Genomic DNA, 22,126 nt, shown 5'->3' with positions numbered 1-22,126 from the left:
ACGACAAAACATGATTTTTCTTTTTTTTTTTAGTTTTTGGGTATAAATGTATTAAATAGTTAGCTTAAATACTTTAATATGAGTTGAAGGGATTGGCTAAGTAAAAATGACTAAGTGAGATGACTTAAAATGCTGATTTCTTTAATTTAAATTGTATTTCTTGATTATCTGGCAAAATTATTCTGAAAAACTAAAGCTATGCAAACCAATCATCATACTGACAGTGGGAAAAAAAAACTTCTGTGAAAGCTGTTGCTTGTAGTAAGTAGCAGATGCACCCCGATCTTTTTATCAAACTATAGCCACAGTCTCCATCTATCTATCTAATCCACAGTATAAATATCTATGTTCATCGCTGTCAGAGTGGGGACCAAGTTATTCTTTTGCTAATCACAAGTGAGTCTCAAGTCTTTGCGCTCAAGTCTCAAGTTAAGACTGACAAGTCCCAAGTTAAGTTCCACGTCCTAAACTATGAGTTTCTAGTCATGATGTGCTCTTTAATAAAAGCAATGCCAATGTTAGAATGAACAACACAAAACAAAACAACAAAAATCATGAATGCTTTTTAAAATTTAACATTTATCTGTTAAAACAAGTTTGTTAAATAACATTACTTTGCTGTTAAGCTAATATTACATAAACATTAGCTCACGGATGGATGTTGATATTTGCTCCAGCTTCCTGTTTTTTGCAACTTTTAACAATGTCAAAATGATGTTATGAAATATGATCTATAATTTTTGACCTCCAGGTTTTCCATACGACATTTCATTGTATTTTTCCTGCATAAATGACATCTTAAAGTATTTTTTGATTTTCTCGACTTTAATCCAAGACACGTAACTTGGGTTCACACCCTTGCTCAGTGTGTTATACATCTATCTATTTCTAACATATCTCTATATATATAACTTTATATGTATATATATATATATATATATGATGCAGTTTCAGTCTGTATTCATATGCCAAGCTCTGTCTTTGGCTCAAATTTTGTTTTCAAGTTAAATTCTGACAGTAATAACAAATTGTTTGTATAATTGTATGTGTAATATTTATTGTCTGTAAATACATTTTTTTGTCTGTCTTCTTGTTTATTTAATAATTTCTTGATTTTCTTTTTTGCATGTTTGAAAAAAAAAAATAATAATAATAATAAAATAAAATAAAATAAAAAAAAAACATAAAACATAATAATTTAACAGTAACTTGGTAATCAGAAGATACCAACAAGACACATCTTGTGTTTGTGGACTGAAGAAAAGTCGTATGACTACTCTTTTTTTTTTTTTTTTATAAAGTAGACTTGGCTCATTATTCCTCCCTTAATTTTCTTGAGTACATCAACTTACTGGAGACGGTAACCACAGTCCAAACTCATGTCACAGAAACCACAAAAATCCCCCAAACAAAACAAAGTGAAACAGCCAAATAAAGTGGCCTAGATTGATGCTCTTGCTTTTATGCAGCTTGTCAGTCAATAAAAAAAAGGCTTATTTTTATATGCTAGTTGATGAATGTGTGAAAAGCCCAATGTGTGCCTGAGGAAACCCTGGGGGAGAGTCTTCAAAATTAAAGTGATTATGTTGTAGCTGAGTGCCAGTTTATTCAGACAAAGGTCCCTTTGTGTCCTTGTAGGTAGAAGCAGCTATTACATTTTGTTTTGAAACCTGTAGGATGCCCGAGGGATAAAAATGCTCCAATAAGGAAACGTTCCCAAAGTGGTTGGTGAGTGCTTGACTTGAGTAAGAGAGAGAGAGAGAAAAATTGCCAGAGAACATGAAACAAACAAAAGCGTGCCGACATGCACACACTTATCTACATGCACACTTGTGCACATTTTTAAACTGTCTGTCTGTGTCGTGTCTAACTGGCATGTGGAGCAGAGTTGTGTAGTTCAAACCGTCTTCATCAGAGCGCATTTATTGTCAAGGAATGCAGAAGAGGACAGGTGTGGCACTGTGGTATCATAACAGATGCCAGCGCCCGCTGCTGAAGACTAATGATCGTCTCATTAAAATCTGATATAAAGTAAGTAAATCTTTGACTTTCTCTCAGAGGTAACATCTGTTGCTCAGTTTAGAGGGGGAATACATCACTAAAACATTATTTATAGTCGGACGCTTTAATGATTTTCATTTAAATAAAAAAAATTTAAGGGGTAGGAGGGTATTTTTTGATATACTTCAGATTCTTTATGCAAATGTCGAGCTTCCAGAAATATCTTCATACCACAAAAAAAAATTGTTGTCGTCATGGTGTACTGGACCATCCAGCTCCAGGACTGTACAGGGCGCTCCAGCTCTTTGTTCAGGTGGAGCACAAACGCAATTGAGTTTGGCAGTGACGCTATCCACATAGTGACAATGTGTAGCCATGACAACAAGTACAACCGATGGCAGTGCTGGAGAGTTACACATGACAGTAATGTGATTACTTCAGTATAAGTTGTATAAGGGATTACAATTTGAAATTCAGTTATTATGTTGTAACTGTAGGATGTGTTAGCTTGAGTGGTTAGTCTTTACCAAAAAGTAAAATTCTTTTCAGTAAATTATTATTTACATGTTATGTAGGTGCAAATTAGCTTCCAGTAGGTTTGCTTTTTCAGAGAGCTTAGGGCCAAGCTAACATTAGCTGTTGGTGTCATTAAACACTTCCAGTGGAGCTGTTCAGATATGAAAATGATATCACAATTATATTGACTATTAATATCTGTATTATCGTGGTGTTTTTATAATGTGCTGAAAAAGTCCAAAACACCTCAGAGTTTCTGTCCACAATGCTGGCCACATCACAAGGAATCTGATAATAGTACAATAATAACAGTACTTTTGGCAGCACTTTTGTTTTCCCCTGTTAGAACTGTGTCCCCCAACAGGAAGATGATATACGCGCCATTGCAAGTAACAAGTGATGTGAGAAATTACATCTGCTATTGTGTTATTCGCAATTTACTCATTACTTACAATTGCCTTTTCAATTTTCCTACCACTGTCACATTATATTATATTTAATAAAAAAAGTTTAAAATGGTCACATTTAGCCTCCCTTTCAAAGTAACTTTAAAATCTAGTCGCACCAATGGAGTTTTGATTTGGAGCATTTGGGAGAAAAAAACCTCACCACAACTAAGAATTGCAGCGCCATACAAAATGATAGCCATGCTGCAGCAGTGTAAACAACAGGGTCAGACAAGGTCACCTGGTCACATAGTTGGTGTCTACTGAGGCCTGTTGGATTCTGGGTGAACTAAAGTGAAGAACAACTCTTATCTGTGTTTGGGATGAAAGGTGCATGAAAAGCTTTGGCATGCATCTTAATTTTTTCAATTCTACAATGCATCTTTCCCGCCTCTGTCTCTCTCACCAGTCTCACACAGACAAAAATACTGTGGAAGCTGTGGGACGTGAAGCACTTCATGTTTGCTCTTCAAGCCGCCGGAGGGAAATAGTTTGCAACTGTCGAGACTTGTTCCTCTAAAGCTTATGTTAAAACCGCACCTGAGCGTCGAGCTGATGAGCATAATTATAGCCATAAGTGTCTGAGGTTCTTTATGAATGTACTGATTGAGAGTGGGGAAAAACTTAAGCGCAGATTGAAAATAAGGTCGAAAATAAAGCAGAAGTTGAAAAGTACATACACTAAAAAAGATGCTTGCTTGTCACATATTTCTCTTTCCTCCAGGAAGTGAGGAAGGAGTTCCTCGTTCCAGAAAAACAAGTGGCGGGTCAGATGTGTGACAGTTTGGTCTGCCTCCTGCAGTACTTCTGGGTCTCATCTTTAAGCACACGTACACACAAACTAACACGAGCCACTCTTCCACACTGCGGCAGGCAAAGATAAAACTGGTCTCCGTTCTAAGCATGCGTTGCCAAGATAGCACAGGACAGGCTGGATGTTCCATCAACAGAGCCGGTGCTGTTAGGCGATGAGTCACGACTCAGAAACGTTACATCTGTTCACGGGTGGGAGTTACTAATTACATTTATTCCTGTTTCTGTAATTGAGTGGCTTTATAGTAGAAGTGCTGAGAGAACCATGGCATTTTTGGACAGATTTTGTCAGCTGTCTGTAAATATCCACGACCCTGTTTACACTTGATTTTAAAGTGCATCTCGGTGTTGTGAATACAGGTGGACAGCTGAGACACAACACCATTCACACGCGCGTGTCCAGCTGACCACATGTGTTCAAATTTTTGTTACACTTTACGTCACTTCTGCTAAAAGGTCAAAGGGCCCCATACACAGTTTTTACATAATCCGTCTGTCTACCCTTGTAAATGACCTACTTATGATAGAAGTTGTCTAGTTTGCTTTGGACTACAACTGCATACAATCAGTGCTCGTCTCCAATGATTCGAGCATTGGTGTACTTTCATCAAAACAACCACAATGCCCTGCAGTATTTCACTCAGATGGGCGTGGTTTTGCAGCCTGTGAGTGCAAATATATACATATATATATATATATATATATATATATACTCTATGATAAACTGCATGCATCTTTGTTAGAATAAAAAGGGAAAAATCCTGAATGATTTTGATTTGATGAAAATGAGATGTTGGTCTGAGTGGCAAAATATGGGCTATATTTATTTCTAAGGATTGGAAAATTTGTCATTCTTTAAGTAGATTTTTGTTGTTGGACATAATTTAGTCCACTATGCCATCATGATGGTCAATATGTAAATTTATCAGCGTGTCATGTCAAAATCATTTGAAACTCAGCGGGGAAGTAAAGTTGGGGTTGCAACCAGTGCAAGGAGCAAAAATCTGAGTGAATCTTTGGAAGTCGATGACCACGAAAAGATACATTTGGGCGTGATTTATTTTGGGGTTAACCCTTTGAAACCCAGATTGAGATCATTTTTCTTGTGCTGTGTTCAAATGCCTTTCACAAGCATTTAAACGTTTGAAATTAAGGAAATTGATATGTAGATTATTTTTGTTTTAGCTTTTTAACGTGAGCCAACTAGAACATGAATAAGGCACCAGCACTTTGAGTGATACAAGATGTATGGCACCATGGGTGAAAAAAAAATCATGTTTTTGGGGAGTCCCTGTTTTTCTGTTGTCCTTGCTGGGGACGCATCAGGACAATTAGATGTCAAATATGATCCAGACCACCTCAGCAGGTGGTTTGAGTGATCGCATCACAATAATGGTCATTTATACTTGTATTTAGCACTGTTCACTTGCGATCTGATCGCCTGAGATGCATTTTAAAAGCAAATGTAAACTGGGTTAGGGACTAAAACCTACAGAGGATGCATGTGAAGCCAAGTCATGGCTTCAATTTGTGGTCTTTGTTTTGCAATTTGTTTTAGTCTTGCCAATACAAAAGAAAAAGATCATTTTAAAAAAGCAGCTGATATTGTTTTTTCCTTTGTACATTAGTGATCACAGTTTTTGTTTTTAATTTAAAGTTGTTTTTTACATGAATACAAATCCTTAGGTAAATTATTGGCAAAATAATAGGCTTTGCAAGGGCATTATTCTGTTTCAAAATAGTTAAACATTAATATCACAGTTTTTCCAGGTGTTTCTTTCATTGGACAAACAAACCGGTATTGGTTGCATCATGAAATCCTAGCTTTGGATTTTAATGTTATCAGATTGCTGTGTGTTAATCATTTACTTTGAATTGTAAAAAAACCCCAATATATCAGCTTGTGTAAAAGCAGGTAAGAAATCATGGGATACATTCTTACAACATCTGACCCTGTTCCAAAATGTGCCTAGGTCCTTTCTAAATGCAGAGATTAGCGTTTCATTCAAAGTCACAGGGTTATGTTTTCCTGGCTGGTGACCAAGACTTATTAATAAAGCCTCCAAACTATGCATAAGTATTCACATTGGCATACAACGCTGGGTACATCAGTTTATCACTAAAAACAACAAATACCCAAACTACCACCAATCAAGTAAAACTAATGGCAAAGAAAATAATTAGTGCAAAAAACAATCGACAAAGCCATGGACATGCTCCCTGTATCACTGTATGAAACTACAGAGTGGTCAAAAGTGAAAGGGGACTGCTGGAAAACACTTTAAAAAAAGTTAAATATAGGGGTTGAAGACCTCACAGTCAAATAACAGATAAACTGTGTCCTTTTCCTTTAAATAACTTAAAACATTGTCCCCACAGTATAATTTGCCATTGGATGCTCAGGATTAACATAACCCAAAATGCTCTGTCATCATTGTTTCTCACTTCAGTGTAGCTGCAGATGACACAGTTATCTATGCAGCTCCTTAAGTTATCAAGGAAACATTTGTGTTCACACTACTTGTTTGATCATGTGTTCCTATGACCACTTCCAATTGTTACCTGCGCAATCTGATCTGATCGTCACTATGTCCTCATGCAACCACATCAGAATATCGAAAGGTCACAATCACATTTAATTTGGACACGGTATAGTGCAACATGTTAACAGGATGTGAAACTGCGGTATTCACAAGCATTTTTAAAAATTGATAAGATGAAAAGTTTAAAATGTTCAAAGAGCAACATCAGACACATTCTACTGTTCATAAATAACATAATCTAAAGCTGCAATTTTAAAGCTGCTTGCTTGGATCACATAACTGACAGATGGGACTCTGATAGGCCAGAAGTCTGTTTGATTGGTTTCAGGCTGGTTTCAGGCCTATGTCCTGTTCTGGATAACCTGGATGTTGCGATTTCAATGTTTCCAACTTGAAATTGTAGATCTGAATTTGACCAATCAAATCTGAGCCACTGGATTCTTTTTTTTTTTTTTTTTTTTTATTCTGAAACATACATTTTTGGATTTGAATTTGTAAACACAGAAGAAGTTATGATCAAATTCAGCTTTTGAAATTACAAAACCTCAAATTTCATATTTTAATATTGAAGAGATTAAATTATTTGTATCTGAATTAAACAAATAAATTTAGGTAGGTGGTTTTTAAAGTCCAATATTTCAGCACGATGCATTCAGTGGTGTTTATATTTCAATATTAAGTGCTCAGTGGCTGTTAAAATTAAAATACTGTTGTCTCTTATTGGCTTCATAGACTGTAACCGTAAATATATAATGTGGCCTATAATTTATTGTGAAGTAAATCATGCTTTAGGCCTGTAGCGCTCTCTTAAGCGAGCAGGCTGCAGCCAGCTGAGCAGCTCCCACTGTTTGTCATCAGTTGTTTCCCAGTGTTTACAGATTCTCTTTGAATCTCTTGAACACAAACTGATCCTAGTGCTGATAGAATTTTTGTAATGTTTATTGGGGTTAAATCCAGAGCACATCCCCAATCCCATGAATTCCACCTTTACTCCAAGCTGTTTTACAGGGCTGGGGGAGTAACCTGACTCTCTGGAGGGTTCACTCCTTCTAACGCCATGGGAAGTTTGTGTGGGATGTTTGATTAGCTGGACTTTCTCTGAGCAAACACACAAACATAGATGCAGCCATGTACGGCCCTCTCCATCTTTAATGGCAGATTCCGAATTGTGCAGTCATAGCTTTTAGAATCATTAATAATATTGGATTTGATTGAAGGAATGCAAGAAATGACAGCAGAGTAAGGACAAATCCGGACTTGCCTTTCAGTGATCTGTTCCCTTATTTAGAATAAAGAGGATCTTTAAGCTTTAATAAGACTCTCAACCTGTTGGCACTCAACACCGTGTGAGAGCAAAACATGCATAGTCATAGACCGCAACAGTAAAATAAACAACAAAATACAGATCCGCACATGTAGGAGAGAAGAAGACAATGCCACACTCGCTGGCACATTCACACCATTACGAAACTAATTACTGATTTTCTCTTTAATCACAAACATGTTAATAAATGTTGTGCGAGCTCTCACAAAGTCGAGGTGCACTTCAGCAGCTAATGTATTTCTTTATGGTGTTTTCATACATTCCCTGGGAAGGCCGACCTAGCAGAAAATTTGTGGTTTTGTCACATGATCTGACTCACACATGACCCTACTCCATAAAGTGGATCTGAGTTGAGATGCGGAGGGGAATGGAGGTGGAGGGGTTGGTGAGGAGTGGTGGGCTTGGTGCTTATACCTCTCTGGGGAACTCAAATATGTCTCTGGTTTTCCCAGGCCAGGAACGTTTAAGGAGTTGTCTTGTGGTATCGGCATTTCTCCTCTACATATTCAAGACAGTCCGAATTCAACAATAACAGTATGTATGCTTCAAGTGTAGATATAACAACATTGAAATAAATCTTCTTCAGACACTCATATTTGTTAGGTGTCAGTTTTACAAATTTGACCTAATGCATGTGTTTTCAAAGTTCAAATTGCAATATTAACATTTAGTTGAGGCTTTCTGATGAAACATAGGCCCTGTTTACAAGCATACAGATATTTTCTTAGAAATGGATATTATCCTCTATGTTTTGGCCTTTTGTCCACAAGTTTAAGGTCATCAAATTTTTAAAAAATATTTTAAATATTTTAAAATGCTGTTTAAGTTGCAGCTTTTTCAAAACTTTTACTTTTTCAGATCAGATCTGGTCAAATCAGTAGATGGCGGGGCACTTTTCAGAGTGAGATTGTTGTCGATGAGAACTGGAGGGAAAGTTCTGTATGTCCAGAGCATCGGTCGATTGTTTTAGCGAGCTCCTTCACTGAACAAGAATCAATGGCGATGACATCTGGAATAGGTGTTTTTGTTTGTTTGTTTGTTTGTTTTTTGCAAACATTTGTTTTAACTAACAGATGCTAAAATTATAGAATAACACTTTCCATTTGTGCATTTGAAAATGATTATTTCAAAAAGGAAAAGGAAAATATCGTTCACAAAAGAAAAGGGGAAAAAACAAAACAAATCAATACAAAACAAACAAACAAACAAAAAACCCACAATAAAACACAATAAAAACTACAAAAAGAACCCCCTACACTAATTTAAGGGACATTTGTTGGTACTAATATATGTGCATAAACTCTCCAGTAGGTGTTTTGAAAAGATAATGTCAGCCTGTATCCCTCACCACCTTTTTGATGAGGTAGACTGCTGAAGATGGTTTACGCCAGCAAGTCTTTTTTGCTGTCTTGTGTGGACAGAGACATTTTGTAAAACAAAAGGTTATTATTTTTTATAATTGTGGACAAAATATCCATTCTCAAAAATATCTCTATATGAGGACAGGGCCTTAGAAAAAATAGCTATTATCCCGACAGATGGAGAACTTTATGTCTGTGTTTTCACTCACTTCTGGGAGCAGAGAAAAGTCATGACATCATCAATAAAATAGAAACGCACCAGCAGTGTCACACTGGGAATCACTCTACCCACTGGGATTACTGGAAATGAACCAGCAAGGTGAGTCATGTGGACTTGACCTACTCTCTCGCAGTTTTATGAGGCAATTTTGTTTGCAAAGGGCTGGAAAGGCTGACAGATTTTCACATGGCCACATATTTTATGCCCTTAGCTAAAATAAATAACAGAGAATGTGTTCTCCCGTGAATATTTGTGCATTGCTCAGACGTTAACTGTTCAATTAAATCTGCTGTCGGGATTCTCAGTCCACAGGTGCAGCATGGCGTTCTGTAAACACGTCTGTGTTATTTTAAGCCAGCGTAACTGATCAGAGCACACTTCTCTCTTCTCTTCTGACGACCTTACGTCTTTTCTGATTTTTCCTTTTGTTTCGTGCCAGCTCCATAGAGTGGTTATTCAACTGAATACCCACAAAATCATATAAAACTATCAACAGGTCATGCCCAAGATTCCTGTGCAACTTTAAACTCTCTACGCCTGCAGCACGCAAACATGTTACCCCACCTAAAATATCTGACTAATTTGAACGAGCCGCAGCAGACATGTCCCTGAGCTTACGTCATGCTTCTTGTTTTGCATACAGTTATTGTTTTGGCGATTTTTCTCCCTGCTGCCCGCCATCGTGCCTCAACAGTTAAATGTTGTGTTAAGCCAAAACGTGTGGAAGCCAGACTGCACCACCTGGTTGCCCATTTTGTTTTTGGGGGGTGGGGCAGCTACTAAAGGGAAATAAAATTACAAAATCAAAAATTGCCATTATTAATCAGACACAAAAAAACAATTTTAAAAATGATTTAAAAAGTATAAGCATCATGAAAAACATGATAAAAAAAAACATTCTGTAAATAGCCTTTACCATGTAAAGGAATGATTCCAAGTAAGTTTTCCACGGAAACTTTTTATTTTTATAGGCTTAAAAAAAAAAGATGACTTTCCGAACTTGAATCTAACCTTTGCAGAAGTTCCTGTCAGGCAATTTCAAGTGTGATAAATGTGCGACAGAAAAAAGAGTTATTACAGTGTAAGTAATGAAGAAAAAAAAAAATCTGCATTACAAGAAAAAAATGTCCTGAGGTTTCCCTTAAGTCAATATGAGGCCTTAGCAGTCTGAATCTAAAACAAATGTTGGTCTTTTTTTAGTACCAAAGGCTTTTTTCCTAATGTCCCCCCACGGCAGCTCAACATCAAAACATCTCTGAGGAAACACAAAAAGGGAGTTTGGTTGTAAAGACACTTTTACTTTGGAAGAATTCCAACTGTTACATCAGAGTTGATCAAACTCAATTTGCTGAAAACCTATTTTAGATTCAGCAGAACTTTAAACTCTATTTTTATATTGAAAACAAAGACTGTGGGATTTTGTCCCCCATCGCTCGCACTGAAACATGTTAAGAAGGGACAGTTGCCAGTTTGCCATGACATTCAGTGATTTAAGTGCAGATCTCAAGAAAATATACTTAAATCTTATACTGCGTTAAGGAAGTGTTAATTTAAAGGCAATGGCATGTAAATATAAAATACTCAGATAATGAGAAATACACAAAGCAGATTTTAAATCCTAGTTTTTTCAGTGTATATGCAATGATATACTTGCATGGTGCCAGTACTCAACATGATGTGCTTATTTCGACTATCCAGAATCTAGATGCAAACCAGAGCTACTTTGTGCTTAAGAGAGGTAGCAAAGTTTGGTGGGAAAAATTCAGGCAGATAAGATCAGATAAGAGAGGACCAAAATAAATCCATATATTACGTACATTATGAAGGTCCTAAACCCACTTGCCAGAAAGAACGCTGGCATTGTGCATTGCTACAAACCACGCATAAGTTACACTTGTACATTATTATGTCGTGGATATGTTGGAACTTTTTAACATCACTGTGGTTAATGTTTGGTTAGATTTAGGCACAAAAACCCCACATGGTTGTGCTTAGGAAATGACCATGTTTGGCAAATGCCAGCATCTGTGTTTCTACTTCTCTGGCAAAAATAGTTGATAGTTCTTGAAGGATTTATATCAAAGCTCAGTACGGAGGCGCAACAAACAAAGAAGAGGTTTGTATCACTTTCTGAAACCAGAGCAGATCGGCTTGATTTCTTTCAAAAACATGGGATAACATCAATGAGCAACTGAAGATGAAATTAAACCAAAAATTAGCAAGAAATTAGTAAAAAGTATAAGAAAATAACCTGAAAATGACTGTAAAAAAAGAGAAAATATTAAAAATTTTAAAATAGGAAATGACCTTGGAAAAGTGATTAGAAATGACAACAATCCTGTAACACAATTTTACATATATAATTATAGTTTGCCCAAGTTTTTATCTTTTTTTTCCCTGGACGTTTTCAGTTAAAAATAAATGAATGAATAAAAATTCTAAATTCACCAATTTCTTATATTTTTTGTTGTTGTTTGCTTATTGCATTTCCCCCCATTTTATTTAAAGTAATCAATTTGCTCAGGGTTTAAAGGTTTAAATACTTGTTGTCTGAAAGCAGCACAAAGAAAGTGACGTCGCTCCGGGTTTCAAAGGGTTAAAGAGGTCCATGAAAAACTGTCTGTGACATGAAAAATAGCAGAGACACGGTTTGAGTAGATGACAGCTCTAATTTGACTCAGATATTGATGAATGCCTCCTGATTTGATTGAAAAATTAGAAAAAAAAAATTAGAGAGAAGTGCACAGAATTGAGAGATTTCAATGTTTGCAAATGGCATCCAAAACGTGTTGGTAATGTCATCACCTCTGCCTCATGCCACCAGTTTCCTCAGCAAATAATATGATATGATTTTGGAGCAATACGCTAAAATGTCCAAATTGATGAGGAGAATGTTTCAGTGCTATGAAAGTCTCTCCCCTTCCTCTTTGTCAGAGAGAAAACTTCACCCTGAGGTCAGAGGAAGTGGCGCCCCAGTGACGGTTTCAGTTTGTGTTTGGTGGAGTACATGACACATTTTCAGCGCACACCACAGATCACGCCACCTTGTAATGGTGTACCAACGCTAACATCCTGTTTATAAAGCATAAATTAACAGAATTGATTTGTCAGTTGGGTCTTGTTTAATTCACGCACACTATCAACTTCCTGACTAATGTCCTTGCAAACATTTAGATATTTATCTGCTGCAGCTGTTTTTGTGGAGCATGATCCAAATCCAAAAAAAAAAAAAGCAAAAGAAAAGCGGCAGCACTGTTGTGTTTGTACGCTACCTAAAATGAAAACTTCCTTTTCGACAAATTTTAAAACCGACTTAAAATTCATAAATACATTGAGCTTTTGGTTGGAAACTTTGCAGTCTCTCAAGTTGACTCAGGGGGATGTTTACAAGATGCAAAAGGGTGGTGAAGACACCCAGCTACCGCAAGCTAAAAAGTACAAGCAGATGACGCAGGTGTGTTCACATACTGAAGAACTTTGTGTTCCTGGTATGGGAAACAAAATAAAACCTTTGAAACCTGGAACATCATCGGTTTTTGTTCTGCATTCAGACATTTTTCACATGCATTTTAAACCTTTGAAACCTGTGTGACTTGGGAAAAATGCATGAACCTCACTCAACCATAAATTAGTTTTAGATTTTAAAAATGCACCCTTTGATGTCTGAAAGTTAAAAGGTGAAGACGAAATCCTAAAGCTGATAAAACCCTTCCTTTGTCACTCTTGTTGTGCATGGTGGTTATCTGGTGCTAACCCTAAATTTTGGCAAAATCTTGCATGACATGTAGAATTCAGTGATTTTAATTAAAAATCACTAATTTGAGCCTAAATTTGATTATGTTTGTCCAAAATAATGTGTTCATGGACAATAATTTCTGTTTTTACAGTTTCTGGCTATGAAAAATGGTGCACACTAATTTTGCAAATTTTGGAAGGCATGGGTTTGGGACTTATTTTCTTACAAAAAAACATAAATTTTAAAATATTTTTTATTTAAAAAATCTTTTTAAAAAAATTTGGGAAGGCATGCTTTCTTTCAAAAAATATTTATTTATTTATTTTTTTAAAAAACTGCAGTAAAATAAATGCAAAATACAGCCATTTAAGGTTTCATGCCCCTCTCTTACGCCAAAATAAAAAATCATATCCTTTCCGAGTGCTTAAAAAATTATTTGGCATGCCTTCCCCTTTTGACACCAGCCCTCCCTCCTCATAAATAAACAAACAGTCCCTAAATAAAAAACTAACTAAAGTTAGTGAGCTGCAGTTAATAATGATTTTTGTGAATTTAATATAAGTATGCTGCTTTTATTGAACACCACAAAATGACTCGTTTAGGACTCGAAAATTAAAACTGAAGACTAAAGTGTAAAGACTTGAGACCATACTTGTGACTTGCGAAACAATTCCTTGGTCCAACCTTTGTAGGACGTAGAAATATCTGATGGAAATATTCTTGTAAGGTGCAAGTACCTCTAAATTATACTTCATTTTACACGCGTGTTTATTTCTACGTGCTTTACGTGCAGCATTATCGATAAATGCTTTGCTATTGTTTGACAGTTATGACTTTGCTGAAGAACTGACAGATGATGATGGTGGTGGCGATAAATTCAGTGATAATGCAGAAGTGATACTTGAACTGTCACCTCGTTCACAATTGCTGCCACGCTGCTGCTGCTCGGCTGCACTATTTCTCAAACAGCTCACTGGTTAAATGAAACGGAGAGGAGGAGCCGCCTTCAGTGGCCTCAGAGGAAACTTTTCTGTCAGTTTTGAGAGTGACAACAACGTAAGGCGCAGCTCGCAGTCTCGGAGCATCGCTTTACAAACCAAAAACCGCAGAGTAAACACCTTAACCGTGTGAATTACTCGTGTTTTCATCAACAACTGGGCTGGATTATGGAGTTTTAATTCTGTGCGTAAAAGGCGCATTTGGACACAATGGGTTTGCCCCATGCTGGAGAATGTGCATTACTGGAAAGTGTCACTACTTCGGAAGTGAGAGGGGAGCTTTTGCTTAGTGTGAATCAGTGAAAAAAGTCGCAGCAGGTATGAACAACACGGCGGCAGCGGGGAGATTTCAACCGCCCACCATCCCGGCGATTATGTTCATTTTCGGGGTGGTGGGGAACGTCATCGCGATTGTGGTTCTGCGGATATCACGAAAGGAACAAAAAGAAACGACTTTTTACACGCTTGTGTGTGGCCTGGCTGTGACAGACCTCCTGGGCACCCTGCTCGCCAGTCCTGTCACCATCGCCACATACATGAAGGGCGCGTGGCCGGGAGGTGCGCCGCTGTGCCAGTACTCCGGCTTCATCCTGCTCTTCTTCTTCTTGGTCCAGCTCAGCATTGTGTTTGCAATGTCAGTGGAGAGATACTTGGCAATAAACCATGCGTATTTCTACAACGAGTACGTCAACCAGAAACTCGCCGCGTTGACTCTTTTGGCCATCTATATTTCCAACATTTTGTTTTGCGCGCTGCCCATCCTGGGACTCGGGCAGGTGAAGCTCCAGAAACCGGGGACTTGGTGTTTTATAGACTGGCAGAACAACAAAACATCAGTCGCGGCTTTTAACTTGATGTACGCGGGGGTGAATTCAGTCATCGTGCTGGCCACTGTCATGTGCAACGTGATGGTGTGCGGGGCTCTCATCCTGATGCACAAGCGCTTCATCCGCCGCACGTCCTTGGGCACGGACCAGCGGCGCATCGCCGAGCTCAGGCGCAGACGGAGTTTCGGACGATTAGCTGGAGCAGAGATCCAGATGGTGATCCTGCTTATTGCTACCTCAGCTGTGGTTCTCATATGCTCCATACCTTTAGTGGTAAGTATCATACCAGGCTGTGCGCAACTGATTTTAAGCGCAAAAAGTCACTTTTAACAACTAACAACTAAAGAAAATACAGACAACAGCTAAATTCTGGGGCGCTTGGTGGCTCTGTAGATAGAGCAGGCGCCCCATGTGTAAAGGTTGTGTTCTCACCGCAGCGGGTTCGATTCCAGCCTCGGCCCTTTGATGCATGTTACCCCCCCCCCTCCTCTCTCCCCCCTTCACACATGTGCTGTCCCATCAATTAAAGTCAAAAACGCCCAAAAATATCTTAAAAAATAAAACAACTAAATTCACCATAAAGTAGGCTAATGAATAGGGAATTAATCAAAAACAAAAAGATTGTGCGCCTTTATAACAGATTTTACCTGAATAAGATGTTAATAACAAACAGACAGGAGGTGGTTAATAATAATATGCTACCCAAAACTTGTGTTCCCCTTTTAGATCTTTGTGGTTAGATGACGCATTTCTCCGAGACACAAGTGAGATCTTGAACGCTCCCTTAATCTGCCGTTTAAAGAGCATAATTTACACACTCAGTATCAGTATGGGAGGTAAACAATGTGCTTTAGAAATGTGAAGTTTTAACTTTCATGCGTTATTTTCAGAAAACAGTCCCTGAGAGTTTGCTTATTTTTGCTTTCAGCAGAGCAAAGGGGTCAGTGGACCGTGAGATTTCCGCAGGTGTTTGCTTGTGCAGTGCAAAATGACTCGTACGCTTTTCTGCATCTTTGGGGCCGAAGTCAGTGAAAAGAGTAAAGGATAGGTCCACGGGTCCCTTTGCCAACCAGCCCTCAGGGGCCTAGAGGCAATTACCGCGTATAAATCATTTTAGAAACTTAACAACTACCGCTGACTGTTTTAGAGAATTTAGAAGTTGTTGTCAGAGTTTCGATGCTGACTGCTTATCAACAAAAGCACGTCCACTCAGCTATCGTACTGTCATTTTCCCAGCACAAAAATACCAATTCTGGAATAGCCTAATGTTGCTTTAAAGGCCCAGTTTGGACAAAATGTGGATATTGTTTTAGACTTAGATCCTTTAAAGATGAAATGTGGAACATTAAAGCTGTAGTGACTCTGGCTGTGTGAGAGGATGACAGTTAATTAGACCCTGGGGAAACACAAAGGCCAAAGGCTGACCTATGATTAATGATGATGAGAACTATGTGTTTATTGGCCTCTTGCCATCCCCACACTGCTGTGGTTGCATAGAAGTTCAGATCTGAGTGTTCCATGCCAACCATGTAGGAATATGTGAAATACACAATTACTTGACTTTTATAAACAAAGTATTGACAAGTTTGGGCTTATAAAAACCCTTGTTCAAAATGACTCGGCACTTGTAGTTCCATGTTCTTTTATGTGACAACCAAACAGTAAGTTCCTAAACTTATCTCCTGTTTTTTCTCTCTTCTATGTCACCAGTGGAGGATTTTTGCTAATCAGCTGAACATAAACCAGTCAGACAAGCCTTTCGACCTGCTGGCCATCCGCATGGCCTCCGTCAACCCCATCTTGGACCCTTGGATCTACATCCTGCTCAGAAAGACAGTAGTCCTCAAGCTGATGGAGAAAATCAAGTGTCTGTTCTGCAAAATGGGCGGGCGGGGCCGGAGGAACGGTGGGCAGTTCCGCTGTGCAGAGGGGCGCTTCTCCTCCTCAATCGTCTCTCGAGACTCTCCATCACTGGAGTCACGTGAGTTGCGGGAAATGGTGAGCACCTCACAGACCTTCCTGTACCCGTCTGAGGGGAACACCAGGAGCTCATTTCAAGCTGGGATGCAGGGTGGCACCAGTCCGCCAGCTGCACAGACGCTACAGGGCCCTCGGGAGGTGGAGGCGCCTCAGAGGGGAGTTTCACAAAGTGATTTAGAGGACAGGACTCTGAAAGAGCTTCCAATGTGCCCCAAGGACCCGGCTCTATATGTGACCTTCACGGACGAGACTGCAAACACTCAGGAGAAATGCATATAGCATGATCTCCAAATGACAGTAATGTCTCGGGACAGAAGACAGGAGCTAAAATGAGCACTGCGAAGACATGACAATAATGGAAAAGCTTCTGTAGACTGAATCCATCAATCTGTAGATAACCTGCCGTTTAACAGTTGTATTACTGAATTAAATAGCCTTTATCAATGTATTACTCCTCAGTCAGAAATTACAAACACCGTATCACCTTCACAAGTAATATTAACAAAATCATACAGAACAACACGACGTTATCGAGGAGCTCTTTTCTTGCACTTTTTTTTAATTGTAAAACCACTGCAAGGCTGTTTTGAACAACCTGCACAATGACTGTTAAAAAAAAAAATCAATGTAAAATGTGAAAAGTGTTCCATGATGCTAATTTATTTATAAGTATGAAATTGTACGTTATTGTCTTCTCCGTGAGAAGGTCCAGATAGTTTGGAGCCATTTTAAATCGGTACAAGATGAATATGTTTTTTTCTTTTTCTTCTTCTTTTGGTGCGTAGGAACATTTGCAAATGATTTGGTCAAACTGGTTGGCAGAGCAGCAGCGCTGACTTCAAAGCTAGAATCATACCATCCCCTGCATTTCATAACAAAAGGCAGCTATACTGTGGCTTTCCCACAATACTGACAGACACTGGAGGATGTTCGGAGACCTCCTAAAATAATGTGTTAACATAAAATTGTTAATTTACTCCTTCTAGCCCATCACTTTGCAAAGATTCATTTTACTTTACCTTAATGTAATGTGCAATCCCCCCCCATCTAATCAAACCTTAAAGGAGCGATTAGGAAGGGGAATCAAAACTGAAGAAATTATCAATATTCCTGTTTGAGTATTAAGGTTTTTGCCTTTCCCTACATTACGTTTCCTGGTAGCATTATCGCTATTGTTGCTATAAACTGACAGAAATCAATACCATGCTCATATTTCAACGTTACAGTTTTTGTTGTAGCAACAGCCAGCGTTAAATTCACCACAAAATGTTGACTCTCGTGAAACCTTGTACCAAACTCATAAATAAACCCAAAATAAAAGTTGGAAAATATTCACAATACATTGATTTGTGGCACTTTTTTGGTTTAGCATGACAGTGAAGTATGCATTGCAAACTCTTTGTTAGTATATGATATTTAGCTAAATATGCATGGTGAATATACGAGTGTGCTGTAAAGCAGAAGAAGGGAAAAATCATCTGGAGTGTGTTTAGAGGTAAAACATTCAGTTAAAGTGGGCACTCTTTCTGTAACGACTGTTTTTTGGGGTTGCTTTGTTGTACAGGCAGTTATTTCGAATGGCAACTTTTTTTCTGCTGGATTCTCCACCATTAAATCAAAGGAATGTGAATGCACACCCGCATTTGTAGAGCAGATAGGAATGCCCTAACTCTGAAATAACCTGTAATTGGCTAAAGTCTTCTGTCACAGATTAGATCTGCTAAAAGCCTGAAAACGAAGGCAAAAGGAGGTGCAGCAGTCTGGTTTGAATTACAATATGCTCAGAGTTCATTATGAGGTTTTTGCCCAACGAAGCCATAATGAAACTACCTACCCCTGCTTTAAGGAAAGTTTATGGTTCGGCAAATTAGTTTGCAACTATTCTAATTGTTTAATCTTTGAAGTAATTTTTGAAACAAATATATGCTGTTTTTTAATGTTGCAAAAAGCAGCAAAGATTTTAGATTGTTTGTCAGACAAAACCAGTAATTTGAAGACTTCACCTTAAACTTTTGGAAATGTTGCGGGACATTTTCAGGCATTTTATAAATCATAAAATTAATTTATTAATCAAGAATATAACCTTCTTTTGGATAAAGAATGGAAACACACGAGTTGCAGCCTGATCTGTATAGAAACTAAATCTATTTAACATGAATGAAGCCTCAGGTAGAGATGGCCTCTGCATCTTTGCTGGAAATGAAATATGTATTATTACTCTCAATAGAACTAATTGATGATGCATATGAGAGTCAATACTGATCACTTGAGGTTCACAGATGCATATTTAACACGAACTTGCTGGAGGGCAGTGTGTAAAAAATTGCTGCAAAGCTTTTCATGAAAACCCTAATAGATCGAATTTCCTGCACAATTTGTTTCTTTGTAAAAACAAATGTAGATGCCAACTGAAATTCAAGCCTGTAAATGCTCCTCAAAAACATTTTCTTTAGCAAGCATGTGACTGTCAGTGACATTTAGCAGCTGAGAAAATACAGTTCAGCTTTCACCTTTTTCATCTACAACAGTGCTGATGGTTAAAACACTCCTAGCCAAGAGCCAGTTCAGATGGCATGACACCACTCACCTGCAGACAGATGGTTTCTTCCCGCCCCGAAAAGATTTCCAGGTCAGAATGTGGCCGCTGTCCAGAGCCTTCCGAGAGCAGTTAAACGTCCCCCCTGAGAACAATATCCCGTTAAGCAGAGCAGTGACCTCAGACTGAGAAATCTATTCAAGCTGTACAGTCTCTCCAGAGGATGAAATAGTGATTGACCAAACAGTTGTGATAGGATTTTAACAAAGGGCCAAATGAGGAAAGATGATTCCTCTTGGAAACGTCACTCCCCACCTCATCAGCTAACAGCAGTTATACACATGTGACTGGCTGTTTTAGACATTGAAAGCTGTGCCACAAGGGGCTTGTGAAAACAGCTGGCTATTAGAAGATGCCACTCAAAGAGCAGTGAGGGTTTGTGATGTGGCCTTTTAGCGCGGGATGGAGTGAGAGGCAAAAAGGGAATTCCAGGAAATGACAGATATCAAAACCAGTGCCTGTGCTATTATTTTTGAGCTAAAGTTAATGTTCGGGTTAAGGCGCATAGATGGAAAATGATTAGAATTACCGGAGACTAGAGGATGCAGCAAAATGTTCAGATAACAGACATTTTACACCTTAACAGCATTACATAACCTGAGTAAAAAAGATTAAATTACAGTATCATGCTATGACTCACTGGAGTCCATCTGAGTGTTTCTTTATTTGTTATACCTTCAAGACAACTCACCACTGTGTCCCTGCTGAACACTGAATGTTAGTGCATTGCAACAGCAGTAAGTGCCTTATGTAACCCTTTGAAACCTGGGTTACAGTCGTTTTCTTGTGCCACATTCAGACGCCTTTCACAAGCTATTTAACCCACTGAAACCTGTGCAAATCGGTGTGTAAAACATGGGTAAAAAAAAAGGAAATGACCAACTTGGCAAGAACTATGTGAAATAAAGTAGTAAAAGGTGACAAGATAATTACCTAAAAATTAGCTTAAGAAGGGAAAATTATTAGAAATGATCCAAAAATGGCTGAAAATGTCAATAAAACTTTATATATAAATAAAATAATTCATGTTATAGAGAGAAAAATAAATAAAATATGTAAAATAAATACTAAATAGAAAATACTAAATTCAGTACTTTTTAAAGGTAATTTTCTTGTTTGTTTTTATTTTTTACTTTTTTGTTTGTTTCTTGTAACTTTTTTTTGCTCATTTTTGGGCCATGTCTTGTGTCTTCTCCCCATGTTTTTGAAAGAAATCAAACCAATATGCTCAGATTTCAAAAGGTCAAACAATATATAGTACATGGTCTAAAGTGCAAGGCGTAAGTGCATTTCAGGTGTGTCCAACTCCACTTTGCCGATTTGGCAAATTGGAGAAGTGAGCCGTTTTCTGCTTCTTCCAATTGTCTGAACCATCAAGAACTTAATTTGGCAGCGAATGTGGAAATGCACTGATGACCTATTTAACTGAACAGGAAGGAGTGCTGCTGTGCATGTCCCTGTGTGTGAGAGTGTATCCGTGTTTTGACCTGCATATGCAGGTGTATCTTAGTATTTGAACAATGGACCCTTCAAATAACAGGAAAATACTGCGCTATTCTGATTTTAAAACCAGGTTTTTGTTGGCCATTGACTGGGCTTTCTGCTGCCTTAAAATAGTAGTGCACCAACAATGCGCTTGACCACACATCATTTTAAGACCTAGATTCCCTTCAGTATACAGAAGGGTGTATGTACATCTGCAATTTCCACATGGCATGGACAACGGCGTCTGTTCGAAACTAGCAATGACTGCTGCGCTACTCAGCACACAGCTTCACGTCAGGTGTAAAATAGGGCCCATTGTCTACAGCCATTCCACTAACCTATATGTTAACGTCAGCATGCTAACATGTTGACAGAAATAATGCTGACATGCTGATGTTCAGCAGGTATAATGTTAGCCATGCTCACCATCCTGGTTGTTTGCATATCGGCATGGTAGAATTTGCAAAGTAGCATTAAAGGACAGAGTTGCCAACTCTTTTGATTAAAGCACTCTCTAGAAACTAGCTAGCTAGCTCTCAACAACCCAACAGCGAGAGGCATCTCCTCTCTTACCAGTCCAAGACCTTCTGCACAGTTCAAGAGGAGAGAGGGAGAGAAACCTGCAGTCATGGCCGAGCAGCCATAGACTGCAATTACTTGGAGTAGCATTCATGGGAATTAAATATATTTCTCTCTTTTTTCCTTGATGGTCTGTTAAAGTCACTAAATTTGTCGCTCGAGTCTTTTTTAGAAAAAAGAGGGTTTGAAAAGTCCCTGATTATAATGAGAAAGTCCTCATATAGGCGACAATGAACATAAAGAACAGCAGAGGCTGATGGGAATGTCATAGTTTCGCAGGTATTTGGTTATACTGATGATACTTAACAAAATGAGATTTTGACCTGGGGGTGGTGCTGTATCAGAAGTCAGAGGTTGACAAATTATCCTGAGGAGGGCATGAATGTCTTCAACAAATGTCACAACAATACATCCAAAGGTTGTCACAAATCACATGTCAACCTTACGACAAATTTTGTGCCGATCCGTAGATGTTGACATATTCACAGGATCTGTGAGAACTTTGACCTTCTAGGGGGGACAGTCATTTCCCTTTCATGGCAATCCATCCAAAACTTGTCAAGATATTTCGCTCAGAACAAAATTAATTTCAACTTCCTGTCCTTGAGGAAAAAGCCAGGGGTTCACTAAACTCTGTAGAACTCGTCCTCTGGGGACCATGAATGTCTGTACCAAATATCATGCAGATCCATCCAAAAGTT

General features: G+C 38.3%; 1 protein-coding gene across 1 annotated transcript; it reads left to right on the top strand.

Moving 5' to 3' along the window:
- Positions 1 to 13,898: 13,898 nt before the first annotated feature.
- On the top strand, positions 13,899 to 18,105 carry ptger4b (prostaglandin E receptor 4 (subtype EP4) b). The gene is made up of 2 exons (XM_042509438.2): positions 13,899 to 15,058; positions 16,496 to 18,105. Exons 1-2 carry the CDS (start codon positions 14,279 to 14,281, stop codon positions 17,042 to 17,044), a joined length of 1,329 nt encoding a protein of 442 aa, XP_042365372.1. The 5' UTR covers positions 13,899 to 14,278; the 3' UTR covers positions 17,045 to 18,105.
- Positions 18,106 to 22,126: the final 4,021 nt, after the last annotated feature.

The sequence above is a fragment of the Plectropomus leopardus genome, chromosome 20 (genome assembly GCF_026936395.1).
Source record: "Plectropomus leopardus strain MGB_pleo_1.0 chromosome 20, ASM2693639v1, whole genome shotgun sequence".
NCBI classification, from domain to species: Eukaryota; Metazoa; Chordata; class Actinopteri; order Perciformes; family Serranidae; genus Plectropomus; species Plectropomus leopardus.
The sequence above is the reverse complement of the archived record's forward strand: the minus strand, read 5'-3'. Positions and strand labels throughout refer to the sequence as shown.